Source organism: Erinaceus europaeus, chromosome 17, assembly GCF_950295315.1.
Source record: "Erinaceus europaeus chromosome 17, mEriEur2.1, whole genome shotgun sequence".
Classification (NCBI taxonomy): Eukaryota; Metazoa; Chordata; class Mammalia; order Eulipotyphla; family Erinaceidae; genus Erinaceus; species Erinaceus europaeus.
Window position 1 is genome coordinate 66,353,030 of NC_080178.1, and position 26,723 is coordinate 66,379,752.

The following is a 26,723-nucleotide window of genomic DNA, read 5'->3' on the forward strand; positions in this document are numbered from 1 at the left end:
GATCTTGTCTGCTACCCTGTGATGTTAGAAAGAAAGAACTTTATTTTCAGGGCCCAGGCGGTGGTGCACTTGGTTAAGCATATGCATTGCAGTGAGCAAGGACTCAGGTTCAAAGTCCTGATCTCCACCTGCAAGAGGAAAGCTTCACAAGTGGTGAAGCAGGGCAGCAGGTGTCTCTCTATTTCTCTCTCCCTCTCTATCTCCTCCCCTTCTCAATTTATCTGTCTCTACCCAATGATAAACAAACAACAATAATAATAGAGAGCATTATTTCTGAAACATCTTGCCACATTACGGAGTACTTTCAAATGTCAAGTATATAGAAGCTCACTTCCTGCCTCTTCATTTTTCACTAAAATGTCTAAATCTACCTTCCAATGTTATAGCAGTCACGGATCTTGTAGACTTAGTGAACAGAATTTAGAGTCAAAAGAATTTCAGTATTGTATGCCACTTCTTAGCTTTGCATTTTCTTGGGCCAGGTATAGAAGAACACTTCACCTTGGTTTACTTATTATTAAAGCATTGCTGATGAATTGAAACACGCTGCAGCATCAATATGTGAATTACATTATACATTTTATTTAAAATATTGAGAATGTAATAAAGTGTATTTTTCTGTCAATGGATGTCATCTATTAGTCCCAAAAAAATGGTTGTGATTAAAAATAGCAAATCTTTCCTTCCTATGTATGTTCTGGTGAGCAATTTCCCTAAATGACTTGTAGGACATAATTTTCCCCTGAATCTTTCAAAATTAGATGAGTGTACTTTCCTGATTCTCTAGAAAATAAATTTTCCACTCACTTATTAGCACTCATTCTTCTGTATACATTCTCTTCATTGTCATAAAACATATGTGGTCAGAAAACCTTAGGTGATAGAGTCCAGGACGTGCGTGTTTGAAACTCCATTTTCAACCCTTTGTTCAGTTGTCTCTCACTATCACATTACTTTCTTTTTATCTTTTTTCATTTCTCTTTATATATACCTATACACACACACACACACTCACAATCACACCTACCTTATAAGAAATAAAATAAAACTTAAAAACAAAAATGTGACATTCGGTGATTTAGAAATATTTTTTAAAATGTAAGATGTAAATTTCCTGGTCTGATCATTCTGCCACCATAAGACGCTGTTGCCTTTTTTTTTTTTTATCATTACAGAATTTTCTTTGAAAGAAATCCTTCATTTCCAATGAACAAATGGAGATTATCAAAGTCAACCCTGGGCAGATGGCCTCACCAACCTATCCTGGAATCTCACCTCCTCGGAGCCCTACCACACTAGATAAAGATAGAAGCAAGCTGGGTATATGGATTGAACTGTCAGCACCCATGTCCAGTGGAGAAGCAACTACAGAAGCCAGAACTCCCACCTTCTAAACCTCAAAATTAATTTTGGTCCATACTCCCAGTGGGGAGAAATGTTAGGGGAGGATGGCCAGATGGCTCTGAACCCCAACTCCATCAGGACCCAGGAAGAGGAAAAAAGGAAAGACATTTGGAAGTAGTGATAGGTAAAGACATGACTTGGAAAAGAAGAAAAGATGGGACCATGGGGGGAAAAGATATATATATATAGAGAGAGAGAGAGAGAGAGAGAGTTATAAAAATAATAGTCAACCCTCTTCCCTGTTCCTGCTTTCTAGTTCTCTTTCCAGCTATGGCACCACTTCCCCAGAAAATAACTTGGGTCCACCTGCATATTAGCTGTCAGACTCAGGCAAAAACTAATAAAGTCGTGGGGCCCTTGGAATATACCTAAAATAGACCTACTAGCTGTTTCTAAAACAGAGACTTCAAATCTTCATCTGCAATATTTTTGCCTTTAGGTTCATGATTAGTCAACAATCTGTCCTGCTTTATACCTTAACTCTTTTTCAGCCACCAGGTTCCAGAAGATATTATGATGTCAACCCGACGTCCCTGGGCAGAGGATCCCGCCATGTGTCTTAGAGCCACATCTCCCCACATCCCTGCCACACTAGGGAAAGAGAGAGACAGGCTGGGAGTATCGACCTGCCAATGATGTTCAGCGAGGAAGCAATTACAGAAAGAAGCCAGACCTTCTGTCTTCTACACCCCATAATGATCCTAGGTCCATACTCCCAGAGGGATAAAGAATAGGGAAGCTATCAAGGGAGGGGATTGGATAAGAAGTTTTGGGGGTGGGAATTGTGTAGAATTGCACCCCTCTTATTCTATAGTCTTGTCAATATTTCTATTTTATAAATAAAAATTGAAAAAAAAAGAAAAAGAAATAATAGTCAACCCACAACTATGACCTCTTTCCAATAGAAGAAAAGGGGATACAGAACTCTGGTGACGAAAATGGTGCAGAATTATACCTCTGTTATCTGATGATTTTGTGAATCAATATTAAGTCACCAATAAAGTCAAAGTAGATAGCAAAAACAACAGCAAAGAGATGAGTATCAAAGCCAGAGACTTACCACGGATCATCTCTGTAATACACATATTATCAGCAGAGTATAAATCTTTTTATGTCTTAGGTAGTGAGGGATGAGTGTTTTGTACTAGTGGAAGTCCCTGTGGGAAAAATGAAAAATAATCCCTGATGAGCTTTTGTTATTTGCTGGATAGAAGAAAAGGAAACAGAAAATGGTTCTGAATATAGAAGATTCACTGGCTAGACAGCCGCTGTAAGTCTTTTGTTGTTGTTGTGGGAATTGGTAACGTAAAATGAACATTCAAAAACTCCTGAGTGGGGCTGGCCTTTGGTGCACCTGGTTGGATGCACGTGTTACAATGCACAAGGACCAGGGTTTAGCCCCCAGTCCCCAGTGAGTGATGAAGCAAGGTGGCAGGTGTCTCTCTGTCTCTCTCCTTCTCTATCTCCCCCTTCCCTCTCAATTTATGACTGCCTTTATTCAACAAATAAAGATAATTTAAATTTTTTTTTAAAAAATTCCTAGGTGAAGATTCTTCACAAGAACACTAAATGAGTCCCTAATACACATTGACCCCTCATAAGGCAATAAATATCTTGAGGTATTCAAAATAATCAATTTAAACTCGCTTACAGAGAAGCACTTTTGAGATCTAATCTTTTTTTTAATTTTTATTTTTTTATATTTATTTTATTTATTTATTCCCTTTTGTTGCCCTTGTTGTTTTATTGTTGTAGTTATTATTGTTGTTGTCGTTGTTGGATAGGACAGAGAGAAATGGAGAGAGGAGGGGAAGACAGAGAAGAGGAGAGAAAGATAGACACCTGCAGACCTGCTTCACTGCCTGTGAAGCGACTGCCCTGTAGGTGGGGAGCCGGGGTTGGAACCGGGATCCTTATGCCAGTCCTTGTGCTTTGCGCCACCTGTGCTTAACCTGCTGTGCTACAGCCCGACTCCCCTGTGATCTAATTTCAATCAGTAAAGTACCAGTTTCTTTCTCCCTTTCTCTCTTCCTTCCTTCCTTCTTTTTTTTTTTTAATTTTTATTTATATAAAGGAAACACTGACAAAAACCATAGGATAAGAGGGGTACAACTCCACACAGTTCCCACCACCAGAACACCGTATCCCATCCCCTCCCCTGATAGCTTTCCTATTCTTTATCACTCAGGGAGTATGGACCCAGGGTCATGATGATATAGAAAATCTTAACAAAGGGATTTTCAAAGTTAATCCAATTGGCAAGTAATTTGATTACAGTAATAACTATCTCTTGCCTTCTTATACCCTAAGACAGCTTCCTCTATAGAGCCTATATTTCCCCCCAGTCCTGGAACCTCTAGGGTGGGGCTCACTTTATTGCATGCTTCTCTCAATTCATACCAAATGATATTGCATCTGCTGATCCCAACCTAATCAATGGAAGGAGTACCACCTCAGCATGCTTCACTTCAGACTGTGTCCAGAGATGTCAGGCATGGAATGTCAACCCTTCAGCCTCATTACTCGGATGAGACCTTTCCTTTCACAGGATTCTCTAATTCCATTTCAGGTGGTTCACTTCCTAACAAAGTCCCAAAACCTAGATATAGACCATGTCCCATGAGGTAGGGCATATGTTCACATGTATCCATAAATTAGGGCAAAATATATACCTGAAAGCAAAAGTACACAATAGTCTGCAGTGAGTCAGTATATGTAGCAAGCAAATAGAAAGACCTAAAAAGACACCATAAAGTTCCTAAGGAAATAGTGTCTACTTAGACTTAGGTAACCTCCTCACCTACTTCCTATTATACTTCCCTCACTCACTCCAAAGATAACCTTATCAAAGTAAGGACTCCTTCCTTCTTTCTTCACTCCCTCCTTCCCTTCCTTTCTTTCGTCTCTTTTCTTTAACTGAGAAATTAATGCTCTACAGTAGAGTATTGGTACATGGGTAGAATTTCCTATCTCATTATGATAGGTGTCTGCAAAACACTCTCACCCCCAGTGTAGGTCCTTTTCCATCATCTTGTACCAGGACCAGATAGCTTTCCTTCCCCCCAGCCCTCTCTCCCCATCCTCCTTCCCCAGAGTCCTTTGCCTTGGTGGAATACGCCAAACCAGTCTAAGTTTTACTCTGGGTTTCCCCTTTGTGTTCTGATTTCTTATTTAGGCCCATAAAAGGCTCTAACTTTGGAAAGTCCACTTCTGAACTTCAATTGTCTATCATTTTCTGAGGTTCTTCCACAGGAACTTTGGTGGCACAAATATTTCCTGTATGGGGACAAAACACATGTGAATCATTAATCACACTAAACATTCACAAGGATTGACCAGATTCTGGGTGACAGACAGCCTAAATATAAAATATGTGAACATTAAAATTATAAATGCAACTCCTTCTATTGTGCTGGCATGAAGCTAGAAATCAACCACAAGGGGGGAAAAAAAACTCACCCAAAGTCTGGAGACTAAACATGCTTTTGAATAACATATGTGTCATTGAATAAATCAAAAAAGAAATTGGGTATTACCTTAATAACAATGAAAATGAATAAACCAGCTATCAGAGCCTATGTGATGTCCTGAGAGGAAAGTTCACAGCAATACAAGTCCACACTAATAAAAAGGAGAAATCCCTAATAAACTGTTGAACAACCCAACAGAACTAACTAGAATCAGAGCAACAAAGAGATTCAAATTTCAGCAGGTAAAAGGAAATAGTGAAAATCAGAGCAGAAATCAATGAAATATCAAACAAAACAAAACAACAACAAAAGACCAACAGAAGACTAATCAAACCAAGAGCTGGTTCTTTGAAAGGATAAATAAAATGAATAAACTACCACTTACATTCACTAAAAAAAAAAAAAAAAGTGAGAAAGCTATGGTAAAATAATTTAGAAATGGGGGCCAGGCAGTGGTGCACCTGGTTAAGCACACACATTACAGTGCTCAAAGATGCGGGTTCAAGTCCTTGGTCCCCAATTGCAGGGGAAAATCTTCACAAGTGGTGAAGGTCTGCAGGTTTCTCTCTGTCTCTCTTCTGCACTATTCCCCCTCCTTCACTATTTGTATCTGTCTCTATTCAAAATCAATAAAGATTATAAAAAATTAAAAAATAACTTAGAAATGAGAGTTAAGGTATTATTACAGAAGAGGCAGAGGTAGAAAGGATCATGCAACACTATTACGAACATTTATATGGAAGTAAAGTGGGCATTTTAGAAGAAATGGACACATTTTTAGAGTCATACTAACTACCAGTCTTGACAAAAGAGGAGTAGATAATCATCTTGCTTCAACCTCTGTTTGTCTTCACTTTGAGTATGTTTTTCCTGAAGACAAAAATACATGGATCCTGTTCTTTAATATATCTAGCTACTCTGAGTCTTTCTTTCTTTTTTCTTTTTTTTTTTTTTTTTTTTGCTACTCTGAGTCTTTCAACAGATGAATATAAGCCATTCACATTTAAGGTGATTATTGATATATGTGGTTTACTTCCATCCATTCTGTTATTTTGTTCTGAGGTCATTTTAAATTGTTGATTCTTTATCATTTGCTTCGGTCATTTTATGTGGATGGGTTTCTGTGATGAGTTCCTCACTGATTTCTCTAGTACTTTCTATAGACCACTGTTCCTTGTTTTATATTGTGGGTACCACGAGAGTAATATTGTATATTAAGAAGTCATTTTTAAGTTGGTCTTGAATAACATTTGATAGAAATGCTCTATACATTACTTCCCTTTATTATTTTATTGTGCCTTCCTGTTTTATTTTCTTTTATTTTTCTGTTTTCTTAGTTATAGTATATTGCTGTTCAACTTACATAAAACATGTATTCTTTTTATTACTTTGCTTCTTTTTTGTGGGAATCCTTCTAATAATTCTTATAAGGTAGAACTGATGACGGCAGACTTCTTTAGCTTTTAAATGTTTGAAAAGACCTTTATTTCTCCCTCACATTTGAAGGATAATTATGCAGGATATAAGACCTGTGGCTGGAAGTTTATATCTTTTAGTAATTTGAATATGTCATGTAGTTCCTATCTTTCCTTGCCTCTAGGGTTTATAATGAGAAATCTGATGAGAACCTGACAACTATACAGTCTGTGTCACTCTGCCTGCAATATTATCAGCCTGCAATATTGTCTCCTTGTCATTGAGTTTTGATATGCCTTGGCATTGGTTGTTTTGTATTCACGTACCTGGATGAACAACCTGCATCCTGGATGCATATATTCTGAGACTTACTTAATTGAGATCAATTCTCAGCTATAATATCCTTGAATATGGTCTCTGTTCCCTTCAATTCTGCCCTCTTCCTGAAGAATTCCTATCACTCTTACATTTTGATCTTTTGATGGAGTCTGCAATTTCACAGAGAGTCATTTCATTCTTTCTAAATCTTTCCTCTCTCTCTCTCTCATATTTAAACTGAAAGAGTGGCATAACTGTGTATCTTCTAGCATAGATATTCTTTCTTCTGCATGAATGAGTCTAATTTCAAAACCTCCTACCTGAGCTTGTACTGCACTCAAAGTGTCTTTCACACACTGAAATTCTATTTGAATTTTATTTCCATGCTTTCTAACTGCTTATTGAACTTTGACTGAAGTTCTTTCATGTTTTCTAATTTCTTAGAGAATTCTCTTCACAGTTCCTCTTTAGTGTTTCTTATTAGTGAAATATTCTTTCAACTCTTGAATATTCTTCTTCATACTAGGCTTATATTCTTGGAGACTCCTCATAATAAGCTTTCTATAGTCTTTCTCCGATGGTCCCTCCATGACTATAGTTTCCTGGAGTACTTCTGTTTCATTTCTATCTATCTGATTTGCTATTTTATGAAGTTTGCTGTTGCAGCTTTTCTAAGTATCTATTGTACTGGCTATTATTAGCCAGCAGGTGGTGCTATTATTGTGATCATTGGGCTTTATTTTATGTTGGGTGGTGGATGTCAGTCAGGGACTGGGCTGGTTTCCTGTTACTTCCATGAATTTTTCTGTATTCTGTGTCGTGTGTATATGGGGTTTGTTTTCATGGTTTCAGACTGAATCAAAGCGTCAGTGGTTTGCTGCTAGGTTGCAACTGTGTTGAGAAGGGTAGGGTTCAATTTACTATTTAGCCTCCGGCTGCTGCAAATTATCTTTATGTCTTAGTTTGGTGACAAACCAGACTGCTTTTGGTCAGAATTGCCCCTACCTTTATGGTGTGTCCTTGGCAGTAGTTCAGTAGGCTAAAATTCCTCGAGGTCACTCATTAAAAGTTCAAAGGTTCTCCTCTCTCACTGTCAGCACTGTGCCTTGCTTTGACTGCTGCTGCTTGGAAGGAAAATGGCGTCATCCTCTGCTAAAGCTCTTAACTTCTGTGTGTTTGATTTCAGTCCTGAACCCCAACCACACTCAGGCACTCACTTGAGGATGTAGTACCCCTGCAGAGATCTCATCTGTATTATGATAGGGTTTCTTAAATTTGCTAGATTTTTTCCTTTTTTAATGTTTTTTTATTTTATTTATTTTCCATTTTGTTGCCCTTGTTGTTTTATTGTTGTAGTTATTATTGTTGTCATCATTGTTAGGACAGAGAGAAATGGAGAGAGGAGGGGAAGACAGAGAGGCGGAGAGAAAGATAGACACCTGCAGACCTGCTTCACTGCTTGTGAAGTGCCTCCACTGCAGTTGGGGAGCCAGGGCTTGAACCGGGATCCTTACTCCAGTCCTTGTGCTTTGCCCCATGCGCTTAACCAGCTGCACTACAGCCGGGCTCCCCATTAATCATTTTCTTTGGCTTATTACATATCCCTTCACTGATTATTTTTTATTCTTAGTAAATTTGTATGTCTGTGTTTCATTTTTCTTCTTTATTGATATTCAATATTCTTTTTATAAATATTACCTTTATTTATTAATGAGAAAGATAGGAGGAGAGAAAGAAAGAACCAGACATCACTCTGGTACATGTGCTGCCAGGGATTGAACTCAGGACCTCCTCATACTTGAGAGTCCAATGCTTTATCCACTGCACCATCTCCAGGACCACTATGTCTCTGTTTCTTTAGGACTGATGTTTGGATGCTTATTTTGTTTCTCTGATTAAACAGTATTTACACATTTCTCTATATGTTTTAGAATACCATACAGAATAAAAGATTTGAGGCATTAATTTGAGGTTAATTTAAATATGTTTAGAGTTTTTCATAGTCTGAGCTCTATCCCTGCCATTACAATTGCCAGAGTGTGATTCTCTAGATCCTAATCTCTATCTCTCATAAATAATGAATAAATAAATTTTTAAAATACTACTGCCCAAAAAAGAAACAAAGGGAACACAAAAATCTCTCCAAACTGCTGCTTTCAATTATATTTCAATAGCCTCTTCCCTTTTAAAGATATCCCATGCGTACCATTAGTACTATTCTGTTATTACTTTCTCTCACCTCATTTCTCTCACAAAACAGGAAACCACAAAATAAATATACTACCCGTTATTTTCCTTTGTTGTCTCATCTGAACGCTAAAAACTGTTGTTATTTGTTTTCTTGCTTACTTAAAAATTCATACTTTTTTTACAATTTAATGTAAAGTTCATGCGGTCTTTCTACAGGACCAAGAAGAAAATGGTACAAAGAAAATCAGTGATTTGTTGTCACTGGCTACTTGGGGACTACAGGCAGTGACACCTGGGTTCATGTAAACTCAATGATAAAGCACAATTTGTGACTCTGAGGAAAAAAAAATAGAGAAAAGCCATCTAGGGACTGAAAAACAGAAGAAAAAAGGAGGAATGATAAATGTTCGCTAGTTTTTGTTTACCTCACTACCCAGATAATATCAAACATCATTTATTGATAGTTACATGATAGAATGATCTAAAAATGAGTTATCATCCTGGGAATATCTACAAAAAAAAAAGACAACATATCAAAAATATGTATTTCCCAAATTACCTGAAATTGTTGTGGTTACATGGGGTTCAAGATAATGTGGGCATTGCACAAAGAATGCAGCAAGTTAGTAATACTCACTACGATGGAGTTTATGAACATAACATTTTTACCAGGTGAGTGCGAATCTGCTTGGTCTTTGCCCCATAGACAAGTGGATTGAGAAATGGAGGGAGCAATAAGTAAATGCTGGAAAAGAAGATATGAATATAAGCAGGGATATGAGAGCCAAATCTGTGTGTGAAGAAAGAGAAGAAGGCAAGGAGGTAGAACTGAAGAAAGACAAAAATGTGAGCAGTGCACGTATTGAATGCTTTCAACCTGGCCTCCTTCTGGGGCAAATGAAAAACTGTGATGAATATCAGCATGTAGGACAATGTGACGAATATGAGGTCAAATCCTGCAACCGTGAAGGCTACAAACAGTCCATAGATTTTGTTGATTCGGACATTTTCTGCCGCCAGCTTTACAAGGGCCATGTGCTCACAGTAGGTGTGAGAGATGACTGTAGAATGATACAAGACAAGCCTGCACTTTATCAGTACTAGAAACAGGGCTACCAGAAAGGCAGGACGGAGAACAACAACAACCCCAATTTGCATTACAAGCTGGTGGGTGAAGATGGTAGCGTGTCTGAGTGGATGGCAGATGGCAACATAACGGTCCAGCGCCATGGCCAGCAGGATGCCTGACTCTGTGCCCTGAAATGTGTGGATGAGCCACATCTGAAGCAGGCAGGAATCAAAATACATGTCTGGTGCATGAAACCAAAAGACTCCAAGCATCTTGGGCACAATGCTGGTAGCAAGGGCAATGTCTGTGACTGCTAGCATGCCCAGGAAAATGTACATGGGCTCGTGGAGGCTGCGCTCTGTTTTGATGATGATCAGAAGCAAGGAATTCCCAATAATGGCAATGAGGTACATGGCAAAGATTGGAATGCCAATCCAGCACTGCACAGACTCCAGGCCTGGGATTCCAACTAATGTCAACACAGAGGGCATGAAGATTGTGCTGTTGGAAATAGACATAGTGTCTTTAAATCTCCTGGGGAAAATCAAAGAAGTTTTGATCAGTAAATGCTACCAAGCTTCTTCCTGTTTTCATCCAGAACAATCATATTGAGTCTTTCTGATCTTGTATAATGTCAGAATCACATAATACTCCTCATCCCTGAAGGAAAGGAAAAGAAATATCTTGGAAATAGATTAGCTTTTTCAGGAAGGCCTTCCAAGAGCACCATACCAGAAAAAGATATCTTGCAAGCATGTTAGTTCAATAGAATCAGAAATAAACCTGGGCACATCAATGAACTTCTGTCCTGTCTATACTTTTCATACCTGTGGACAGAAAAAAAAAATAGACTTGTTGTTTGACTTGGAATTATTTAATCAGAGTATAAAAAAAAAACTCTTCAGAAATGCAAATTACAAATATACTAAGATAACATCTCACACTTGAGAGGATGACTCACAACAACAAACCAGGAAGTGATATATATTGTAGAGGTTGTTGAGAACAGGGAACTCTGCCACCTTGTTGGTGACAATGAAAACTGGTACTACCCCTTTAGAATACTGTATGGAGAATCCTTAAACAAATAAAAATGGTAGTTCCTTAGGATACAGCAATACCACTCTTAGGCATTTATATAGTATGCATTTATACTCCTATGTTCATAGCTACATTATTCGCAATAGGCAAAGAGTGAAAGTGGAGGCCAGACAGTGGCACCCTGGGTTAAGGGTACACAGTGTGAAGCACAAGGACTGCACAAGAATCAAGGTTCAAGGCCCCGCCTCCCCAACTGCAGGGAGATTGCTTCACAAGTGGTGAAGTGGTGTAGGTGTCTAGATTTCTCTCTTCCTCTCTGTCTTCCCCTCCTCTCTTCATTTCTCTCTGTCCTATTCCAAAAAACAAAACAAAACAAAAGGTCAAAAAAGTAGCCCCAGGAGAGTGGATTTGTAGGGTGGATACCCAGCCCCAGAAATAACCCTAGAGCCAAAAAAAAAAAAGAAAAGAAAAAGAAGAAAGAGAACAGAGTGGAGGCAACCTAAATGCCCAACAACAGATGTCTGCCTAAAGAAATTAGCTAAAGAAATTATGGGATATATGTTATATTAAATGTATAATACATATCTATATCATATATATCTATATATCTACATATATATATACATATTATCTATATATCTATATCTTGGATATATATATTCAAGCTAAACAGAAGCTGGCAAATTGCTTGTAAGCCTTGTGAAGACTATAGCGGTTATCTTAAGGAGGTGGGAAGGTGGAGATATGAAACTCTGGTGGTTAGTGCAGGTGTGGAAATATATGTTGTAATCATTTAGTCTTGTAACAAACTATTAATAACAAATAAAAGATATTTTAACAAAAGAACCTCTTTACATCCAGCATCTCAACTATTCCTCTAGACCTCTGTTATCCCTGAGTCTGTAAGTCAGAATCAATTGGTAGGGATACCAACATTCTCTGATTTTATTATGAACTGTCAGTTCTCAGATTCAGCACATCTGTATTCATGAGTGTATATGAAAAAGAATAAATATAGGACAATAATTTACTTACTTATTTGTTTCTATTCCAATGTAAGAAATGTATTTATTCATGTCTGTACTACCTCTGTAAAATACCAATGTCTTACCAAAAGAATGTGAATGAAAAGCTTCAGAAAAAAGAAAGAAAAAACACTCAAATCCATGTACTTTTGGCAAGTCTGGCTGAATTTCTTTTACATTTTTCATTTCCAGTACAATTATTCTGTATTTTTCCATAGTTTTAGCAGTTCAAATATGAAAAATAATCTAAGTATTGGGAGACAGCACAAAGGGTGTGCAAAAAAAAAAAAAAGAAATCTCTAATACCCAAGGTACCAAATGTCTCAGATTAAATTTCCAGCCACTCTATAAACCAGTGCTAATCAGTGCTCTGGTGAAGAAAAAAAAAAAAAGAATTAAAATAGCTGAAACCCTGTTAAGGACACTTATTACCATCCAAAAGGTCCCTGGTTCGAGACTCTGCTCCCCATTTGCAGGGGGCTTCAAGAGCAGTAAAGCCAGTCTACTGATGTCTTTCTGTATTTCTCTCTCTCTCTAATTATCCTCCCTTCTCAATTTCTCTCTGTCCTGTGAAATAAAAATAAAATAGAAATAAAAGGGGGAAAATTTGAAAAAAATGGCCTCCAGGAGCTGTGGATTCATAGTGCTGGCACTGAGCCCCAGGAATAACCTTGGTAGAAATAAAAGATAAGTGAATAAAAATTTTAAAAAGAATTAAAATAATAAAAGACTTATAAATAGGTAGGAAACTGTTTAAAACTAACATTAACATGAGATTGGCCAATATATACTCAGCCCTCTTAATGAATCATAGACGATTTGAATCACTCAGATCATTTTAGGAATTCAGGCATAAGCATTAAGTAAAATTAAAGGTAGTTAAAAGCAGTAAGTGTCCAGTGGTCTGTGGTGTAGGAAGGCAGCTCCTTTGGTGGTTATGTGCCATGTGACCATACATTTTAAGAGATGTAAAATTGTCCCTCCCCTAAGACATTAACAGTCTTGTAAAGCAGCATTCCGAGAATAAAAAAAAAGACAGAAGAGAAAAGAATGATTGAAAGGACATATTCCTTAAAATAAATAAATACAACATCAGAAACAGAAAAACGAAGATAGATTTGGAGTACCAGAAGTGATTCTAGGCAGTATTTAATCACTTTTAATTAAATGGTCTAACAGATGCTCAATGTGATCACAAGTAAATCTGAAAAGTAGACACCATGACTCCTATAAAAGTTCTCATATTTCAAGCACCAGCGTAAAGATCCTGGTTCGAGCCTCCGGCTCCCCAGCTACAGGGGAGTTGCTTCACAAGTGGGGAAGCAGGTCTGCAGGTGTCTTGTCTTTCTCTCCCCCTAACTGTCTTCCCCTCCTCTCTCCATTTCTCTCTGTCTTACACAACAACAATGACAACAATAACAACAACAATAACTATCACAATAAAAAACAAGGCCAACAAAAGGGAATGAATAAATAAAAATCCTTTTAAAAAGTTCTCATATCAAAATCATTAATTTTGAAAAGCATTATATATATATGGAAACAAGAAATTATTAAGCCCTACACTAGATACATGCTTGTGATTCTGTTTAAAAAAGTATATAATTATTCCATAAATTCTCCAGGAGAGTTAGCTTATATTAGAATCTCATATCAACTAACATGTTCAGAATGTCACCAAATCTGCTAATAATACAGGACACAACAGTGGGTTATGCTGATAGACCTCAAGCTTACATGTATATTCAACAGGGCATCTTTTTATGACAGGAAGGCTGCACAGGCAGGTTACCCACTTAAGGGAGACTAGTGAGTCAGGGGTTGTTACATAATGCTCAATTCTATGGACCTCCAATCCACACACAACTAACTCTAAAAGAGTTTGTGTGTGTGTGTGTGTGTGTGTGTGTGTGTGTGTGTGTGTGTGTTCTGTTTTGTTTTTTTCTTGAAGCATAGAATTAGAATAACAAACCTATAAAAACTGCGGCAATATCTGAACGCATCCAACGTAAGGAAGATGACACATAAATGTTGCCTATAGTACAAATTGGAATTGCCAGTAGGAAGGATGTTTGTACAGAGCTGATAGGGCAGAATTCTTATCATTGGGAAACACCTAATGAAAGATCACAGAGTAGCAGTGATATTTATTCAAGTCTTTGTTGGTAGTCATCTATACACTTACCAGATTCATGACAAGTATTACACAGTGATTTCAGTTCTTATGCTAGTATCACTCAATGATTATCAATCTACAACAAATTACTTTAAAAAAAAAAAGAAGAAGATCCAATTCTCATTGTTCTAGGTTCTGCGATGTCCCTTCTAACTGCAGTCTTCCTAAAACCATGAGCAACACACCAATGGCAAGAACTCTACTCCACTTGGAGCTGATGTCATCCGCCAATATGTAGACATCTCTGGGATGGTATTTCTTATTTCTTCTGTTTGTCTCTGTGATGCAGACACTCCCTCTCATCTGTAAGTCCGATACTATATTTGTGTGCTTTTCTTGCATCAAAGGCACAGTAAGGTGTGTGTTATTCTGTGGCTCAACACAGATTTATTTAACTGAAATTGGAGATGAAAGTTGTCGCGTGGCAATTTTAATGTCCCCTGATAAGCGTGTGGAGGAGCAGTTAAACCCATGGGTGTGAATTTACTAGCTATTAGTTAAACCATTAGGGACCTAGCAGATATCAGTTGACTCCTTTAGTCTCCATCCACAACTAAAATTCTTGAAATCCTTTATATAATTCTCTGAAAGATTGCCCACTTCTCTTTTCTTTCCTCAAAAGTCACATTTAATATAGAGTCAAGCAATTAGTATACACATGTCAGTTTAATTGATTCTTTAAAACAATGTCTAAGTACTTGACTGAGAAAGAAAAGACTTTCTGGGGACAGGGGTAGATAGCATAATGGTTATGTAAAGAGATTCTCATGCCTGAGGCTCCAATGTCCCAGGTTCAATCCCCTGCACCACCATAAGCCAGAGCTGAGCAGTGCTCTGGTGGTTTCTGTGTCCTTCTCTCTCTACATATTTCTCAAAATAAACAAATAAGTAAATAAATAAATGGAAAAACCTTTCTGCTAGTAACAAAACAGATAATTATCCATACAAACACATCACATTTATCAACCACTTCCTTTCACAAAAACTAAAATGGATTTAAAACCTAAATGTAAGGTTTAAAATCTCTAGAATAATAAAAAAAAAAAAAAAGATCTTGTATTAAACAGAGACTTGTTACAACTGTCTCACATGTAGGACTTAGGCAAAGAATTGAAGGGAAAAAAAGCGGGACAAGAGAACCTCAGATCCAGTCTCTCGAACCACTGTGAGCCAAAGCTGAACAGTGCTCTGGTCATTCTGTCTGTATATTTATCTGTGTATTTCTCTCAGTGAAATAAAATCAATAAAATGTTTTAAAAATACAAGATTCCTCCAAGAAAATTATTTATTTATTTTAATATATATTTTACCACCTTTATGTATTGGACAGAGAAAGCCAGAAATTGAGAGGGAAGGAGGGGACAGAAAGGGAGAGAGACAGAGAGACATCTGTGGTTCTGCTTCATCACTCTTGAAGCTTTCCCATTGCAGGTAGGGATTGGGGACTTGAACCTGGGTCCTTGCACATTATTACATATGTGCTTAACCGGGTGCACCACTACCTGGCCCCTTTATTAGTTTACTTGTAAAATAAAAATGTCATCTGAGAAATGCAGTAGAAAATATAAAATTCATGTGTGGTCCAGGAGATGGCGCAGTAGATAAAGCACTTGACTCTCAAGCGTGAGGTCCTGAGTTCCAGCCCCGGCAGCACATGTACCAGAGTGACGTCTGGTTCTTTCTCTCTCTCCTCCTATCTTTCTCATCAATCAATAAATAAAATATCTCTCTCTCTCTCTCTCCATATATATATTTCAGAGAGCAGATATTCTGGAGACATTTACATTCCTAAGTATCTATATAAAATTACAGATAAAATTTAATTTGAAATATAAACAATTAGAAATGTATGTTAAATCATTTTTAACAATTTCTTTTTTTATAACATTCATTTGTTTGTTTATTGGACAGACAGAAAGGGAAACTGAGGTGGAAGTGGGAAATAGAGAGGAAAATAGAGAGAAATTAACTACAGTACTGGTTCCCCACTTATGACATTTTACCCCACCAGGTGGGAGCCCTGCTGAACCCAGGCTTGAACCCAGTTCCTTGTGAATAGTACATATGAACTCAACTAGCCTCTCACAGAATAGTTTCTAAACTTTAAATTTTTTTAAATGAAATAAATAAATATACTGTATATATCTAAACACAACAATGAGATAATTTTGTACCAAAGAGAAGGCAATGCTTAAAATTATCTTTGTATCCCAATTTTGTTGGGATACAAATATTTCTATAACCACATTGGGGAATATTACAGAAATAATTGTGTTAGCCATTGTTGATGTTCATCAGCGTGATCTGTGGCTTGTTGGCTTCCTTCTTATGAATGAGCATGAGTAGAATCGATCTGTTACTCATAATAGGGGATTCAAGATTCTGGTTCCATGTATCCATACCTTTATTTATTTTTTTTTTACTTGCAAGGTTTAATATAAGAATTTTATATTGCAATGTAGGTGATTCTTTCCATTTTTCCTGGTGATATCCATATGAAACATAGCTCTATCAGTCTCCTACTTTTAATTTATAATGCATAAAGGAATATTATATAGAGCTTTAGTTTATGAGATTTAATATACGCTGATAAGATGTGTGCCAATAATTATAATTATATACATATAACTAATTTAATTCTTTAATATAACTTAAGGCATATGGATAGAATTTTGTCAAATAAATACTTTCACTGTTAAGGGTCTGGGTGGTGGCACACCAGGTTCAAGTCCCTGGTTGGTCACCACCTGCAGGGTCAAAGCTTCACTAGTGGGGAAGCAGTATTGCGGGTGTCTCTGTGTCTCTATTTCCCCATTCCCTCTGTCTTTATTTCTGTCTCCATCTAAAAAATAAATAAAGGTAATACAAAATTTAAATAATAATTTTATTGTTAAAATTTTTATTTTAAGATTAAGATATTGAACTAACATTAGACATAAAATTTGACTATGTGATTCATACATCTTAATCAAATTGATTAACATAATAATATCCTAGTATGTGTTGAATAAATTATATCAAGAATTTTTAATTGCTTTTAATGAATATCATTCCGCTTATTTTATGCCATCAAAGTTAAATCCTGTTCTCTATATACAAGGAATGTAAAATCATGTAGCTCAAATCACAAGTAAGCTTTGATATTAATAGCGAGATAATTAGCATTTAGTCTGAAGTACATCTGATTTAACTGACCAATATCAGATTGCAGCTAGGTTCTTGAAAATATAGCTTTTTCTTTTTCTTCTTCTTTTTTTTTTTTTCCTTTTTTCTTTTTTTGCCTCCAGTATTGTTGCTGGGGCTTCGCGCCTGCAATCCTACATTAGGAATCCATGGTTCCTGGAGGAAATTTTTTCCCATTTTGTTGCTCTTGTTGTTGCTATCATTGCCATTGCTATTGTTGCTATTGGATAGGACACAGAGAAATTGAGAAAAGAGGGGAAGACAGATAGACACCTGCAGCCCTGCTTCACTGCCTGTGAAACGACTCCACTGCAGGTAGAAAGCCAGAGGCTGGAGCCTGGATCTTTATGCCAGTTCTTGCACTTGGCATCATATGCACTTAACCGCTGTGCTACTGCCAGCCCCCCCGAAATTACAGCTTTTTATAAACACATGTCTTATATCAATTTAACTAGTTCCTTTGATTTTTTTATTTGTACATAGAGAATTATACAATTTAAAATATTTTCATGAAGATGGACATTATTTTAACAGAAAGCCACCCAAAATAATCTGAAAAATTAAATCTGGGCTATTAAAACAATTTAATCCTTCTCCATACACAATTTTCCATGTTCAAAGACAGATACAAGACAGAGCTTGTTTCCATAAGTTGAATTAATTACACAAGAAAAATGTGATATATGTCACTCTGTCCAATGCCATATACAAATACACATCCTACAAACATACATACATACATACATACATAGAGTATATAGCCACAGATGTGGATATTACACAGAGCACATATTTTTGAGTTAATTCTTTCTATTCATATGTATACTTTATAAATTGCACATGCCTGAAAACACAAACAAATTTTCATAAAATGAGAAGAATTTGGTAGGTAAACGGTATGCTCAACAGAAAAAAAAAGTTCAGGTCTTAGTTAAAAACTCAATTAATTGATTTTTAATTCAACATAATTTCATTAGTGACTTAATATTGGCATAAATCACATCACATTCATCACCGATAATCTGTGTCTCTGCTCCCATTAACTGACTACCACAATTCTCACAAAGCCTTAAAGATGGTTTGGCTACTTCATGATATATTTTTTTCAAGTTCAAGTGTGCAATGCTTTATTCTACATACTATTGAAAACATCTAGTAGTTGTCTTTAGCTTCCTTACATCAATTAATAAGTATAATCATATGCTAACAAGTCAATTTTGTCTCAAAGAATACAGTATCTTCTCTTTTTTGTATTTCAGAATTCTATTCCATTGAATAACTCATTAATCTGAATGAACTAGACATATTTCATAGTGACAGTTATATAAGAATTTCCTGGGCTGAGGAGACAGCATAATGGTTTCCATGCCTGAGACTCCGTGGTCCCAAATTCAGTCTCCAGCGCAACTATAAGCCAGAGCTGATCATTACTCTGGTCTTTCTCTCTGTGTTTGTATCTCTGTCTCTCCCTCTGTCGTCAAAATAAAAATAAATAAAACATGCACTTTTAAAAATTTCCTTGCTTCCTTCTAAGAACTACTTCAGCATAGCAATAGTCTCTATTTCCATGAAGAAAGGATGGGATTGTCATTATTCATCTACTAACAACTCATTCATAAGCAGTAATAAACTATGGGATATTTCCCATTTCCAAGACAAATATCTAGACAACCAGAGCGATAGATGCCTCTCTTAGACTTCACCCCTCCTTTTAGATAGTGTACGAACAATGCTGTGGCGAATTTCTTTGGTTTTTATGCTGTAGACAATGGGGTTAACCACAGGTGGGAAGAAGAGGTAGACATTAGCCATGGATGTCTGGAGAAACCGAGGCAAATGTCGCCCAAAGCGATGAACCAAGGAGAGACTGACCATGGGTACATAGTACACAAGGACAGCAAATATGTGTGACACACAAGTGTTGAGTGCCTTCTTCCGCCCCGCCCCAGACGCTATCCTCAGTACTGTATGAAGAATAAGTATGTAAGAGACCACAATGAGCAATATATCTGGCCCGAATGTGAAGGTAATGACAAATAAACCCAGAATGCTATTGGGGCGTGTGTCTCCACAGGGCAATTTGATTAAATCTGAGTGGAGACAGTAAGAGAGTGTGAGGGAGTTATGGCCACAGAAAGGTAGACACTTCAGGAGAATGACAAGTGGTAGCATGAGCAGGAGACTGCGCACAGCAATGAAGCAGCAAATCCCAGCAATTCGGGGAACTGTCAGAATGGCTGTGTAGCGTAGTGGGCTGTAGATAGCTAGAAAGCGGTCTACTGACATAGCCAGGAGCACGCCTGACTCCATGAGGGTGAAAGAGTGCATGGAAAACATCTGGAGCAGACACCCACCAAAACTGATATCGTTGATACCAAATAGGAAGATGCCTAGCACAGTGGGCATGGTAGAAGTAGAGACACTCAGTTCAACAAAGGCTAGCATTGCCAGGAAGAAGTACATAGGCTGGTGCAAAGCTGGATCCGTACGGATGACGTGAAGTATGGTGCCGTTCCCTAGGAAGATGATGGTGTACATTACGCAGAAGGGGATAGATACCCATCTATGCTCTGCTTCCAGCCCAGGGATTCCAACAAGAGTGAATGTTGCAGGTGAGAACTCCGTGGAAATATTAAAAATGTCATGGTAAGACCTCATTGGAAGATACTGGGAAGCTGTAGAAGATATCACTGGGAACTAGAAGAGAGAAAGAACATGTCTGTTACTATACATCAACTTTTGTGCTCTTGACAGCTACATTAAAGACATTTCCATACAAAAGAGACAGCATGTTTCTGAAGCAAGAGTTATGTAATACACATCACTGGGAGTAACACCTCATCACAGACCCCTGCAAGCGTCAACCCGGCTTTGACCTAGCACGTTATGATTGGGCCCTCCTCAATCGCTATCAAACAGGCCATGGCCGGTGCACTGCTATGCTCCATCGCTGGGGAGCCAGAGACGACCCGAACTGCCCCTGCGGCTACAGACAGACTATGACCCACATAGTCAACGACTGCCACCTCTCCAGATTCAAAGGAGGTCTCGAAACTTTACATCAGGCTCAACCTGACGCTGTTAACTGGCTACGGAAGAAGGGCAAACACTAGAAGAAGACTGGGAGTAAGAGAAAATATTTGTATGAAAAATGTTCCTACATGAACTACGTGACAAAATGTTTTTAATTTTTCTCTTATTACCTTTATTTATTTATAGGATAGAGACAGCGAGAATCTAGAGGGAAGAGGATGGTAGAGTTAGAGAGAGACAGAGAGATATCTGCAACACTGCTTCACCACTCGTACAGCTTTCCCCCTGCAGGTGGGGACCGGGGCCTCAAACCTGGGTCCTTGCATTGTAATATTTGCGCTCAACCAGGTGTGTGATCATCCGGCCCCCACAGTATGCTTTAGCAGAACTCTGAGCTGATGGATCATTTGTGGTAGTGAAAGACAACTTTCTGAATAGCTTTATAGAAATGACTGAATAGCAAAAGAAATATAATGAAATTATAAATGCAACCCATGTTCTAACAATTCAAACAGAATTCTAATCTTGAGAAGACAGTTAAGTCATCCGTGATCCCAGCATTTGATTAATACTAGTGACATGAGATCATTACATTTTTAGCACCGTAAATATTGAACACTTGAAATAAATATACATGTCAGAAAACAGATATACTTTCTCCCAGTTTTTTGCATTTTCCAATTTATTTTAAAAACTTACTTGTGCACTCTTTTTCCATCTGCTATCCATGGGTGAGGTAGAAAGCTTCTCTGTATTTTTAGGACAGTCAGGATCTCCTGCTGAGAGCGATGCTAGATATCAGGGTTTCATGAGCTGAGTATGGAACTAGGGCTTAAGACCTACTGTTATTTATTGAGTTCTATGTTTACTGATATTAAAATCCTACTCAGAAGGACTTTGGTTGTCCAGATTGGAGGTCAATGATGAAATTCAGGATGAGTAGGGCTCGGGTACAGAGATGGTGACTGAAAATGAAGTCTTCTTTGCCTAGTAGACTAACGGCTCCAAGTCCCACCTGCAGGGGGAAAGATTTGCGACTGGTGAAGCAGGCTTGAAGGTGTCTTTCTGTCTTTCTCTATCTCCCCCTCCCTTCTCGATGTCTGGCTGTCTCTACCCAATAAATAAATAATGATACTACAAAAAAAGTTAAAATAAATAAATAAAATGTCCTTATGATGCCAATTTCATTTTTATTTATTTTCCCTTTTGTTGCCCTTGTTTTATTGTTGTAGTATTATTATTGTTGTTGATATTGATGTCATCATTGTTGGATAGGACTGAGAGAAATGGCGAGAGATGGGGAAGACAGAGAGGAGGAGAGACAGACACCTGCAGACCTACCTCATCGCCTGTGAAGCGACTCTCCTGCAGGTGGGGAGCCGGGGGCTAGAAGGGAATCCTTACCCTGTCCTTGCGCTTTGTACCACGTGCGCTTAACAAGCTGCGCTATTGCCCGACCCCCCAGTTGCCAGTTTCTTTCATCTAAATGTTCCAGTCTCCAGCTAGCACCAGGAAAACTGAAATGCTCATGATCATATTTCCAAGTTGGTGCAACCAATCCCAGTGTAACTTCAGATTTAACTACGGTTGATCTTAGCTAGGAAATGATTACCTATCCAGGAGAAATTGCGAGCAGAGACATCCATGCGTGCATTGCCCTTCTTGTTGCTTCCTTTAAATAGACTTTGGTGATAGTAACTATCTCTCTTCAGAGGCGCACTGCAGCCCAGCAGATGAGGCAGTATTCTTCAAGGAGCAATTAACAAAGAATAAGTGTTCTCAGCTGGGCCTCAGTGAAAGAAAAAGGATAATTGATTTCTTCAGTGTATCTTTTTTGTTTGTTTGTTTAGGATGATGAAAACGCCTTGGAATTTGTGCTCATGTTTACACAACATTATGGCTATTATTGCCACTAAACTGTACAAGTAAAATTATCAATTGGGATGCCTGAGAGCCCAAGACCACAGGCCTGATACCCTGCACCACACTGCACCGAACTGAGTGGTTCTTGGGCAATCTCTTTCTCTCTCACTCTGTCTCTCTCCTCATTATTCTTTCTCTCATAGTATAAATGCATAAATAGAATTTTTATTGAGGGGCATTAATGCTTCATACTGCAGTCATCCTCACATATATTTTAGCACAATAAAATTGGGTTAAAATTAGCATGTAAAGTGCAACAAATTATATTACTACCATGGTTTTCTATTGGGAGAGAAATGTCACTACAATGCACAAGATGCAGAGAGCAATTTCTATGTTTGTTTCAGTTACTTAAGCATTTATTACCTATTACCATTTTGAATTAGATAACTTCATTTTCATTTTCCCATTCATTATCATTATGGTAAAACATGATTGATGTTAACTCCAGCTTTATTCAGGTATAATTAATAATCAGAACTTATATGCATATTCAACCTGTAAATAGTATAAAATAATGTTATTTTTACATTTAAAACAGGTATATATTTAACACATTCAGCTTGATGGCTTGATATTGTGAACGATCCACCCAAACTGAAAACGATCAGCATATCCATCAATTCACATATGTACCATTTTCCTTTCCTTGTGTATTGGGATAATCTAAGAGCTACCCTGTCAACAAGTTCAAATACATAACACAAATATAGATCATGATACGTATAGTGTTCCTGTAGAAATAAGTCAATTTTATTAAAGTTTATAACTCATCAATCATATAATCTGCAAAATAAATAATAATGTCAATAAACAAAGTTCACATTTGCCCTTCCCCTTAAATTCTGTAATGATTTGATTTTACTGTAGGTAAAACTTCAGGTATAACATTATATCAAGGATTCTCCTCATAGTATCAGTCTTTTAGCTTGCTTAAAAATATGCATGGGGGGCTGGGCACTGGTGCACCCTGTTAAGCACACATAGTACTGAGTAAAAGGACCAGCTCAAGGATCCAGGTTCAAGGCCCCAGTTTCTCACCTGCAAAGGGGAATCTTCCCAAGTGACAAGGCAGGTCTGCTGCTGGTGTTTCTCTTCCTCTCTCCTTCTCTCCAGCTTCCCTCCCCTCTCAATTTCTCTCTGTCTTATCTAATAATATGGGGGGGAAGGCCACCAGGAGCAATGGATCCATACTGCACAGCTCTAAGCTCCAGTATATTTTATATACACAGGTATTGAAAAGCATGCTGGTTTTTGACAAATTCCTTCAGAAGTTTATACATCCATGTTGTGATAGCCTATCTTTCTCATGGCTAACTTGCAGATTTAGTGGTCAAGAAAAAAAGATATATATATATATATATATATATATAGAGAGAGAGAGAGAGAGAGAGAGAGAGATTGAGAATGGGATATGGGAAGCTTTCTTCAGAGATTCTGGGGCTGCAGTTCAGTGGTAGCATTCTGGAGCTAAGTGTAAATGAAATATAACGACTTTCAGAATCAACGAAGTCCTCCTGAACCCTCAATCAGAGCTTTTGGTTTGTTTGTTTGTTTCTTTGTTTTGTTTTTTAACAGCTTTATTCAAAACTACCAGAACCCGAAAGCCACAAAATGTCCTGCAGGTGGTTAAGTGGTACAACTGTGACACATCCAAATAATAGAGTATTATTCAGGGCTAAAAAGCAATCAGCTAACTATCAAGCCATGAAAAGACACAGAAGACACTAATGAAAATTACTAATAGAAAAATTGACCTACCAATGCCCATATTCAGCGTGGAAGCAATTACAGGAGCCAGACCTTCTACTTTCTGCATCCCACAGGGACCTTGGGTCCATACACTCAGAGGGTCAAAGAATAGGAAAGCTATCAGGGGAGGGGATGGGACCCAGAGTTCTGATGGTGGGAATTGTGTGGAGTTGTACCCCTCTTTTTCTTTAAAAAAAAAACACTTTTTTTTAGTTTTTTTAAATGTTTATTTATTTATTCCCTTTTGTTGCCCTTGTTCTTTTCTTGTTGTAGTTATTATTGTTGTTGCTGATGTCATTGTTGTTGGATAGGACAGAGAGAAATGGAGAGAGGAGGAGAAGACGGGGGCGGGGGGGGAGATAGACACCTGCAAACCTGCTTCACCGCTTGTGAAGCAACGCCCCCCCCCCCATGCAGGTAGGGAGCTGGGGGCTCGAACCAGGATCCTTACTCTGGTCCTTGTGCTTTGTGCCAACTGCGCTTAACCCGCTGTGCTACCCCCTGACTTCCCGGAGTCGTACCCCTCTTATCCTATGGTTTTGTCTGTGTCTCCTTTCTATAAATAAAAATTAAAAAGAAAAGTGAAACAGAAGATTACACCCTGAATGATTCCAACTAGATAACACTCTGGAAAAGGTAAATTTATGAAGAGCTTAAAAATATTGGTGGTTGTCACAGATTAGAGGGGAAATAGAGCCAAACAGAGGATTTTTTAGGACAATGAATCTATCAATACAATAGTGGATACATGCTATTTATTCCATTATCAAAACCCAGAGAATGTATAAGACTGAATAAATCTGAAGTGGAGTGTGGACTCGTGGTGGTTGTGATGTGTGGACAGAGGCTCACCCAAGTAGCAAGTGCACCATTTTGGTTGAGCATTTGATAGTGGACAGTGTTTTAGAAGTAGAAGGAATGCATAGCAACTCTGATTTATCATTAAATTCTTCTAAAACTGCTTTAAAAATAACACTTATTAGAGTTGGTCGGTAGCGCAGTGGGTTAAGTGCATGTGGTGTGAAGCGCAAGGACTGGTATTAGGATCCTGGTTCGAGCCCCCGGCTCTCCACCTGCAGTGGAGTTGGTTCACAGGTGGTGAAGCAGGTCTGCAGGTGTCTTTCTCTCACCCTCTCTGTCTTATCCTCTCTGCATTTCTCTCTGTCCTATGTAACAACAATGATATCAATAACAATAATAACTACAACAACAATAAAAAAACAAGGACAACAAAAGGGAAAATAGATAAATATAAATTTTAAAAATCAACAAAATAACACTTATTAATAGTTTATATAAAAAGAGGTAAGACTGGTAAAATTCAAGTAAGGTCTGTAGTTACTAGAGGTGTACCAAGTTTAATTTTCTAGTTTGGTAATATTTTACAGGTAAGGAAAAGGTCACCACTGGAGGACACCAGGTGATATCAACAGAAGACCCAAAAAAATTCCAACTTTTTGCTAAGTCTAAAATCTGATTATTACTTTTTAGTTTCAAAGGTAGAAGTAAGATTTAGCAAATGAAAATATCTACTATCTATTATTTAAAAACTACTGAACCAAACCAAGCCAAAGCAACACATTATATATAGATATATTATTTATTAGTGTTTTAAAAGATTATAAAATCACAAGGACATAGTTCCAAATCGCACCCTACCACCAAAGTTCTCACAGAGTCTTAGAGACCATTTTCTAATCCACTGTTTATTCTCCATGTTTTAGGGGGTGGGGGGAATGGAAGAGACAAGGAAATACAATTCTTCTATCCATGGAGTCCCTTGGTCTGTGATATTTCCATGTGGAGACCTAATACCTTTAAAAAAAAAAATCAGAGTGCTTATCAGCTCTAGCTTAAGGCAGTGTAAAGACTTGAACCTAGGACTTCAGAGCCTCCAGCATGAGAGGCTCTTTGCATGACCATTATGATAACTACCCCTGCCCATGACCACAGGCATGGTAAAGCATAATAACTTACCTGCTGAGCCATCTCCCAACCCTCCTGTACTTTATTCTAGAAGTTAGTAAAACAATAGAAGACTTACTACCTTATTCAAAATTTTCTCATCTTTTATATCAGAAACCTAGAAGAGTTTATTCTGAGCCTGTAGAAATTAGCTCTGTTGTATTTTTTTAAAAATTCAGATTTTATTTTTTAATTAAATTTGTCAGGTTAATTGCTTTTATTCTTATCATGTTTCAAATATTCTGTAAATGTATGTAAATATGGAAGTGACATTTCTGATTTCACATATACCAAAAAAAAAAAAAACATAAAAGTGGTCTTGTTGAAGACTAGAATCAGTAAATCAAATATTGTGCTGTCATGATGAAATCTATTTACTTTCCTACTGCCCTTTAGTATCCAAAGCTTTTCCTAGACACAACTTAATTTGCTGAATTTTACATTTTTATTAGTTTTTAAAATTTATTATTATTATTACTATTATTATTCCCCCGGGTGATCACTGGGGCTTGGTGCCTGCACTACAAATCCACCATTCCTGGTAGCCATCTTTTTTTTTCCCCATAGTAGTGGTTGCTGTTATTATTGCTATTATTATTTTTGTTGCTGCTGTTGTTGTTGGACAGGACAAAGAAAAATCGAGAGAGGAGGGGAAAACAGAGGGGAAGAGAAAAAGATAGGCACCAGCAGACCTGCTTCACATCTTGTGAAGCAACCTCCCTACAGGTGGGGAGCCAGCTGGTGGCTCCAACTAGGAT

General features: G+C 37.6%; 2 protein-coding genes across 2 annotated transcripts; both read right to left on the minus strand.

Annotated features, from left to right (window-relative positions):
* Positions 1-9,446: 9,446 nt before the first annotated feature.
* LOC103122803 (olfactory receptor 52A1-like) lies at positions 9,447-10,385 on the minus strand. The gene has a single exon (XM_007533422.1). The coding sequence runs from the start codon at positions 10,383-10,385 to the stop codon at positions 9,447-9,449; it is 939 nt and encodes a 312-aa protein (XP_007533484.1).
* Positions 10,386-18,984: 8,599 nt separating this feature from the next.
* LOC103122871 (olfactory receptor 51I2-like) lies at positions 18,985-21,204 on the minus strand. Its single transcript, XM_007533489.3, has 2 exons — positions 21,025-21,204; positions 18,985-19,989 (listed from the first exon to the last, which is right to left on the minus strand). Exons 1-2 carry the CDS (start codon positions 21,052-21,054, stop codon positions 18,985-18,987), a joined length of 1,035 nt encoding a protein of 344 aa, XP_007533551.3. The 5' UTR covers positions 21,055-21,204.
* Between the last annotated feature and the right edge of the window lie 5,519 nt (positions 21,205-26,723).

Bases quoted from the DNA above. Each gene is read 5' to 3' on its own strand.
- LOC103122803 (XM_007533422.1), bottom strand. From the start codon at position 10,385: ATGTCTATTTCCAACAGCACAATCTTCATGCCCTCTGTGTTGACATTA.
- LOC103122871 (XM_007533489.3), bottom strand. From the start codon at position 21,054: ATGGATAGCAGATGGAAAAAGAGTGCACAA. The intron at 19,990-21,024 runs GTAAGTTTTTAA...TCTCTCTTCTAG, and splicing joins GATGGAAAAAGAGTGCACAA to TTCCCAGTGATATCTTCTAC.